An 8992-nucleotide genomic window follows, 5' to 3' on the forward strand; every position below is an offset into this window, starting at 1 on the left:
TGTGTTACACCCCCCCCCCCCCCCCCCCCCCTTTTTTTTTTCCTTCTCATTCTAGGAAGATATGAATTTAAATGAAGACAAGAAGATGCCATTGAGAGAAAAAGATTTTAATACCAAAAAAGAAATGGTGATGCAATACATTAGCACTGCTTCGAAGTCTGTAAGTAAATTTCTTTGAAGACACCAAAAATTACTTAGTGTTTACATTCTTTCCTATTGGTGAGAAAAAACAATGCATGCATATTACATTCTTTTGACTAACTTTTTTTCTCATAGTCACAAACATTTTTAAAGGGCACTATCTCATTATTTTACAAGCTGCAATGAAAGATATTCACTTGTACTTGAGGTGTTTCTTCTGTATTCAAAAAGCATTTCTTTTTGGTAAAGGTATGGCTGTTGATGGAGACGGAAAGATTCTGCGGAAAAGAAAAAAGTTTTCTAGTACTGTTTAAAAAGAATTCCCTAACTGATAAGCCTTTCTAATACCTGACTTCAGTACAGAATTCATGTTGTGATGCTGTGTAATAGTTGATAATGAAAGTGTTGCACATGAACTCAAGCAGTGTCCGATTTTTATTTATTGTGACAATTACTCGTTGTTTTAGAGCAGTGCAAAGAGATGTGTACTGGGCAGTTTAAGGATTAGGTTGGCATAAGAAGAACTACTCTAGTTTTTCTAAAGTGGGGGCTGACTTCAGGGCTAAATGCTGCAGTGTTAGTATTGTACTCAGACCTTTTGATTGTTTTAGAATTCATATATTTGATTCTTTGACTGTCACTGCTCTGTGCATGTAGAGATATCAGTAAAAATTGCCCATATGTAATTATAACTAAATCCTGAGAAAAGAACACATGAAATATAGTAACGTAAATGAGGTATTTGTCTTACTGTGTACTTTAAATGATGTACCTTATTAGTGTAATGCTTTAGCACTTTTAGGAAAGTAGATGCCTAGTACAGGACCAAACTCTCTGGAGATGGTTTTATTTAAGATGAGTTTATCAAAGCTACTAGTCCTTCTATAGCATAAAAAATCCTTAGTACTGGAAAATTAGGAGGTCTAACGTGTTTTTCTTTTTTAGAGATACTTCATGGGAAATCAGGAAACCTCAAGCTAGTAAATCTCACAACATTCTTGAAGTTTCTTAGCCTAGGGTCAATGTTTATATGTCGTTGACACCTCTAGCCTCCACACACATTCTAAGGCCTCAGCTGTTTGATCTAAAAAGTCATATGACAGTAGGACATGGCTGGCTGTGCAGAGTTGCTGCATCCCCACCGATTGCTGGAATGTTAGCACTGCGATGATCATGATAAGACTCTTTCTCAAGAAAAAATTTTCATGTTAGCTCTTTACTTCCTGGCACTTAATTCTTGCAAAGAACTGAAGCCTATAGCAGAGTAGGTTTCATGGATCCTTCTTTCTGAGTGCTATTTGCAATAAATATTTTTTTTTTTCCTTTGGTTGTCATCACACTTGATTTTTGGTAATGGAGTTTCTTGCACTATGCTCAAAGCAGCCATACAAAGTAGTCAAAGAGTACAGGTCAGTCTCATTCCCCAGCATAGTGATTTGTTTCCACACACTGTTGTCTTATGTGTTTTCATAAAGCCCCCAACAGCTTTACCCCTTCTGCTGCCAGCCCGGCAATTCCCCTTTCTGCTGTGGGAGATCACTAAAGACTGATTCATGCAGGGAAACTCTTATCTTTGCTGAACTCTGTTCTTACTGTTGTGTCCTTACTGGAAATGGCATTCACTCATTGTGTAACTGGGAGGAGCTGTTTCTGTGATGCATGGATTCAGCTGTTTGATACAGTAGTGCTGCAGATAAATTCAGCTTAGTGCTGGAGCTACTGGGATGGGAAACTCCTTCCCTTGCCCCTGCAAACTCTTTGTTCCTGGCAGGCTCTTTCATGCCTCAAATGCATTGGACTGTCCAAGTGCCTTCTCAGTCTAGAGAGAGTAGCCCACTGCATGCCCAGGGTACTTGGCTAAATTTTGGTGTACTTTGACTTGATGAGTGTCTCTTTTTCAGAAGAGCTGAAGTGCCATATAGCTACTGAATATTATGTACAACTAACCCCATCTAAGGTGTCTCTTTCTACAAGTGATACTGTAGTAGCATCTTCTGATAGTTCATACTTCTCAAACTTTAAGGAGACGAGGACTAAGCTGTGTTGTGTTGGGACAAATATCTTCATTGGCAACTGTTATACAGAGTACTGAGCAGGTTTCATTTAAAGCAGTTATCATTACAAAGACTATTAAAACGAGGAACAGAGGCTACAACTCTAATAAATCACTGAAAATGAAGCATCTTCTGGTGATCAAAGTGGACTCCACTATAGTTAATGCTTCATCATTGACCTCAGTATCAGGGTTTCTTTTTCTTACGAATGCAGAACTCCTTTCCAACATTCACAAAGCACATCTCTGCCAGTTTCTAGATGCATCAGTATGCTGGGTTTAGTGGGGCTATGCTCAGGTGCTTGTTGATGTGTAAAATACTGTGAGCTACCACTGTGTATGCGTGAGATGTTTAGAATGAATCCATCACTTCAGGACTCAAAGTTACTTAAAAGTAACCAGAGTTCTACTGATGTGTGTTGTCCAATACTCATTCATTTCTCTCCATTTTGCTTAGAGACTTCTTTAACAGTTGGCTGAAAGCATGCTTCTGTATATATGTGTGTATATGTTTGTCTTTAAGCATGCTGTTACCATCACTCTTCATAACACGTTGAGGGGCTTCCTGTAGAAGTATTGCTTAGAATAAACAGTCTCGGGGTTTGGGATACTAGTAGTGCTTACTGAAAATTTGAATGATAGCAAAAATTGTATGCTTGGAAGAATTCTGCGCAAGTACTTCAATATTCTGCTAGTACTTCCTTGTTTTCTTTTAATGTATAGAGTTTAGATGAAGCCGTATTTCCTCCCTTAAAAACATTATCTTAGAGATGTATATTGCATATTGTTTAAACCATCATGGCCTGGAAATCTTGAATGAAATTTCTGTCTGCTTTGGTGTCATGTCTTACTTAGCAGGAAACAGTTGGAGAAGGGAACAACAGTTGGAGAAGGGAACCTTGTTTTTAAAGGCTATTGTGTGAGCGTGAATTCTCATCTACCAAAACCAATGTGGTCCTGATTGTTGTTAGAGATTGTGTCCAATGTATTTTCTGTGTTTTTGTAGTTGTTTGTATGTATTATGATTATTGGAGGTTAGAAACAGGGCCACATTTTTAAGTGCTATATAAACACATACAAAGATTTTCCAGCCCAGGAAAGTTTTAAAAATCAATTTCCATGTTATGGAATTAATACTCAAGTGGAAATAAAAGCAGCATTGCTATAATGTTACTCTCCCATAACTTTTGCTGTTCTGTATGTTGAACACACACAAACTGGCTTTTTAAAGTGAGTTTTCTTCACAAGATTTCGTTTTTGTTGTGCAGCTTACTCCCTTGTAATGTTTTAACTGAATTAATTAATGCTGACTTCATACTGCATCTGCTCACAGACCAGTTGTTTTTCAGTTGAGCAATTAAATTTCTAGAGGCACTGATGCCTCGAGATATTTCCTGTTTCTCAGTTAACTTGAGCATTTTAAATTTAAGCAGCTTTCCCATGCAGAAATGTAGCTAATATAATCAGTTTCACAATTGGTACCAAATGCAGCTCTCGTTTTATTTAAGCACTGGCAGATGTATCATATTCTTATGTTTCAGAACCTTGGTGTAACTATGAATAAGTGGTACTTGGTACTGTGCTTATGTTGTACAGACATTCACAGTTTATTGGCATCTTTCACATAGGGTAGGAAACTGAATCTGAAAAGGGGTGGCTGGTTACTGTCTGGATAGTGATCTGAGTCTCCCTTGCTTGTGACACTGTCTTCAGATCCTAGAATCATAGAATGGTTTTGGTTGGAAAGGACCTTAAAGATTATCAAGTTCCAACCTCCCTGCCACGGGCAGGGACACCTCCGACTAGACCAGGTTACCCAAGGCCACGTCCAGCCTGGCCTTCAGATGGGTCAGATGAGACTCTCTGAAATGTCATTCTAGTGAATTCTTATAGTCTGGCCGGGCTTTTGTACCATGTGACATTTCCGCCACGCACATTGCTATTGATTATATTAAATTACTTCCAAAACATCTTCTAACCATCTTAACTCTATGTCCTGTCCATATGACTGTTCTATATGTCTGTTTTTGCATCAAAAGAAAGCAATTTTACCGACTATTTATAAGGATCTTAGTTATATCCAGCTTGGTCAATTTTACAGCAGAAACTGCTGGGGTAAAGCACTGGAAATGACAGATTCTCCACCCAGGGTATTAATCCATATGCTTAGGCATACAAGTAGTGCTTATCAACTAGTCTATGCACAGCGGGAGCTGCCAGGAGAATTTCTAGGACTCTTTGAAATTTCCAACTGGAGAGCTCCTGTAACATATTGTTAAATACTTTGTCTTGAAGGCTGCTAGGGCTTTTTTTTGGTCATCTTGTCTCTAGTCAGTCCATTGTCTCATCTATGCAGAGACCAGCAGGGAAGATCCAGGATCTGTATATGCTGCATATGCAGATGGGCACAGCCCTGATCCCCTGTTACAACACAGTTGTAACAATTCCCTCCTTAAATCAGAATTGTAGCTCAAATTCCCCTGATTGTGCCTCAGGGGTATATATTACCTAGTCTTAAAACTTTTGAGGATTACTGTAACAGGATGGATGTGCTCAGTATATAAGCTCATGAATAACCACGCAGAAACCTTAGTCGCCAGTTCCCCAGTGAATTTGTAGTGTTTTGGGCAACTCATGGTGTAGTAGCTTTTACCTTTCATGTTTTATCAAGTCTGATATTTAGTTCTTAATATTAAGAATGCTTTTTTGTTTTATTCAGGATCTTCTGCATTTGGTTTGGAGATTCTTTCCAGTTGTTTTTTTTTTGTTTTGTTTTTTTTTCATTCCTCTTTAGATATAGCTGTGTCAAAGCTGTAGGGGAGCTGAGCTTTCTTGCCTTATGGAAGTGCAAGTAATTATACCATCCTGGTGAGGTTTGTGGAATAAATTTTCCAACTAGATGTTTTTTGAGGAGGTGGTGTTCTGTTCCTGGCATTACCAATGCATACTGTTAACTCTTGGACCCAGTGAATATCTGAAGAGATTAAAATAAGTTCCCTTGCTGCAGGGCCTTTCTGACTTGAGTATTATGTAGCTATGAATTAAACACAGCACATGAAACTCAGTATTTTCAGTTTTCTTTCTTTTTGTTTGTGGGAATGTTTATGGTTACTGATTTTTGTTTCCTCTGGGTTTCCTAGATCTCTAATTCTAAGGTTCCCCTCAACTCTCATCCCTTCCTGGTCATATCATCTACTATTTTTTGGAACATAGTTATTGGAAGTGATTCTCATACTTATGCAAATAGGGTTCTCCATCAATTCAGAGGCATATTTGGAATGACTTTCCATGTATTAAGTGTGGTGTATCAAAAGATGTCATGAGATGCTATATCTTCGGGTTGGTTCCTGGCAGTAGCTTTATTTTTTTGGCATCTGGAACATCTGTTTCTCAAGTCTGAGGAAATATAGTTGGAGCAGAGAGGTAGTATAGCCTCTAATAGCCCTCAAATATTCCCTAATCACAGAGTCATAGAATAGAATGATTGAGACTGGAAGAGATCTCTGGAGAGTGTTTTGTCCAACCCCTTATGTAGTCCATTTTTTAATAACTCTGGTAAAGGAGACTGTACAGTCTGCCTGGGCAACCTGTTCCAGTGCTTGACCAGCATCATAGTTAAAAAAAAAATAAGGGGGAGAGGGGAAGTCTGTGTTTGTCTTATGTTTAGCTAATTTCCTGTATTTCAATTTGTGCCTGGTCCTTTCACTGAGGGTTCCCCTGAGACTTCTTTTCCTGGGGCTAAACAATCCCAGTTCTATCAGCCTCTCCACGTATAACAGAAGATCCTTTAATTGTGTCCACAGCCCTTTCTGGACTTATTTCAATATATCCATGTCTCTGTCATGCTGGGGAGTCCAGAACTGCCCACAGTACTCCAGATGTGTCTCACCATTGCTGAGCGGAGGGGAAGGATAATCTCCCTTGACCAGCTGGCGATGCACTTCCGTATGGTCAACCTGTCATCTACCAGGACCCCAGTGTTTTTCTACAAACCTAATTTCCAGCTGGTTGGCCCCAACACCTGTTGGTGCATGGGATTATTCCTCCCCAGGTTCAGGATTTAGTGTTTCCTACCATGGAAATTCCTCTGCCCATTTCTCCTATCTGTTGAGGTCCCTCTGAATGTCAGCACAGCAGTCTGCTCTGTCAACCACTCTTCCCGGTTTTTAATTTCACCTCTCCACTAGAAACTATTTCATCATCTTCTACTTCAGGAGGAGAAAAAAATATTTTTCAATACTTCTTGAGGATCTACCAATGTGAGAAAACATCTTCTGTATGAAGCTCTGTATAGTAACATAATGAGACTGCCTCACCATTTACAGTGGATAATTTCAAGTTATTATTGCATTGCAAGTCTAATTCTCTTCAGCTCCTGACTTAAGCCACTAGATAATCAAGTATTATTTAGTTACTCTCTTTAGCGCTACATGACTGATTAGTTGTACTTCTGCTCTCAAAAAAAAGGAGTCTTTCCAATGAATTAAGTCAAATATAGGTTGTATACCCCATTGTATGCCTCTTTTTTTGGAATTTAGATATGTTCTGTAGAAAACATATCTATCTATCTTCATGCCATAAATGGATATTAGGTGTAGTAGACTGCTTATTTTCCACTGTCTACAAATTTTGTCTTTGTTGCTACTTTAAAAAAAAAAGTGAAGGAGGATATTCTTAAGAATAGGGTCAATGCCTCTTACACTTGCTATTTTAATTGCAAGTTGTAGAGCTTCATTAGTTCAATATAACCATTGCTTTGTTGAAAGTAATGGATACTTTATATCCTTCAGAAGAATCATTCATATCTTGACTTTAGTTTAAGCAATAGTTGACACCACAGATACAATGATGAGTCAAAGTTGGTGTCTTTCAACCTATATTGCTTGGAATGGAAAATATTTTGTTTGCACAAACCTGCTTTTGCAGTGCTGTGTTGCCTTGCCATTGCGTTTTTCTTTCTATCTTCCTGTTCTCCATGTGCCCGTTTGCCTCCCCACCTGCCAAAAAGAGAAAAATCCAGAAACCAAGGCAAAATCCAGTCTCAGAAGGTTGAGTAAGTGTCCTTATGTTATTGCATCAGTAGTTGTATTTATGTTACACTGCATTCTTACAGGTGGCAAATACAACAAAGGAGGAGCTTGGATTTATCTTTAGAACTTCAGTGATTGTAAAAAACTATTTTTTCTTTTTTATTTTAAGTTCTTTTGCTTTGTCTCTAAGGGCTAAAGCTAGTCTGTTTTTATCCATGTCTCATATATTCCTCGTCTGAGGGACCTCTAAGGGAAAAGCGTTTTACAACATTATCTGCAAGAACTCAAGTTACAGCGTTAACATCCTAAGTACTCTTGTGGTGCACTGGTTCTTCTCTCTGTGTTCTTATATGACTGCAGTCACCCTTCTGGACATGTGCCTTGTGATCTTTTCAGAGCACCTCAGAGTTGTGTTGTTTTTGTTTTTTTTCTTCTGTTGAGTATTGCAAATTAAGATGTTTGCAATGCATAAACAGAATCCGTTTATCTCAAAAATTGTATTTCACCAAGTGTGCACAGTAGGTTTCTACATTTGATGCCAGCTGCTTTTGATTATAAATTTTTTCACAAATTGACAAAAATTTAGTCATCATTTTGCATATCTAGTAGATGGACAACAAACAGTTACAGGCTTAGGACTAAATTATATCTCTTTTTTCCTGTTTTTTTCAAGGAACAGAAATGAAGGTTAGCCATTAATAATCTATTCAAGTTCTATATGTGCCAAATAAAAAATGAATGTATTTTCTGTATTTCAGGGGAGTCTCAAGAACAGTCAGAAGATTTCACCCCAAGAGTTTATTCAGGAATTAAAATCTGGGTCAACAGATGAAAGACTAGTCACTTGCTTAGAATCTCTCCGTGTGTCCTTGACTAGTAATCCTGTCAGGTAACATTATTAACACATATTGCAAAGATTAATTATATTCTTATTTCTTAATGGATTAAAATTAATGGATCTGTAGATGCCCATGTTTCAAGGTTTTTCAGGTAATGAATGTGTATGCATTAGTGAATGATTGTACTTTTTTTCTCTTTTTTCATTGATTATGTATCTTCTGTAGATCTATTTTCTGCAGAGTTCACTGATCTGTACAAGGTAATGCTAAAAGAATGTAAAACAAGTTTAGTGCAGAGCAGTTTGCTTTATTTTCTAGTGCTAAATAGTCAAAAGTTTTTTACTTTGTATTTTTGAAATACTTTCTTAATTCTTTAATCTTTTAACTTTGTCAGGGTGATCAATAATGGGAGCTAGGCACCTTGGTGTAAGTTTGTTAGCCAGAAAACATTTATTTTTAATTGTATGCTCCTCCTTCTGTCCAGTGTGCTTTAGGCTTTCTTCTTTGCTGTCTCCTAGTAATTTTTGCTGTATCTGTAGGGATTATCTATACAGAAGAGAGCACATTAGTTTACCTGTGCTTTTTTTAAAAAAAAAAAGGCTAACTCTTCAGTAATCATAACTCTTAACACTGATATCAGTCCTTACATTTAATTTTGACTTGATCCATGCAACTTGATTTTTGGATGCTGGCTTTATTTTATTAAATTATATTTTTTTTCTGTTCTACTCTATTTACAGCCTTTGTTTTAGAGTTCCTATTTAAGCCAATGGTTGAACACATGGTTTTGGGGAAACTGTTTTGGGTTTAGTTCAAAATAATGCAAATGAAATCATAGAATCATAGAATGGTTTAGGTTGGAAAGGACCTTGAAGATCTTAGAGTTCCAACCTCCCTGCCATGGGCAGGGACACCTCTGACTAGACCAG

The 8992-nt window shown here is 37.6% G+C and overlaps 1 protein-coding gene across 1 annotated transcript in view; it reads left to right on the forward strand.

Annotated features, from left to right (window-relative positions):
- DIAPH3 (diaphanous-related formin 3) overlaps positions 1–8992 on the forward strand; it is a gene marked incomplete at its 3' end in the record, with an annotated part of 76214 nt that overhangs the window by 59822 nt on the left and 7400 nt on the right. The window contains exons 3-4 of the mRNA XM_009885653.1: positions 56–160; positions 7983–8113. Of these exons, the coding sequence (XP_009883955.1) occupies positions 56–160; positions 7983–8113 (236 nt within the window). The remainder of the gene's footprint in view (positions 1–55; positions 161–7982; positions 8114–8992) is intronic.

Source organism: Charadrius vociferus, unplaced genomic scaffold, assembly GCF_000708025.1.
Source record: "Charadrius vociferus isolate BGI_N301 unplaced genomic scaffold, ASM70802v2 scaffold285, whole genome shotgun sequence".
Taxonomy (NCBI): domain Eukaryota; kingdom Metazoa; phylum Chordata; class Aves; order Charadriiformes; family Charadriidae; genus Charadrius; species Charadrius vociferus.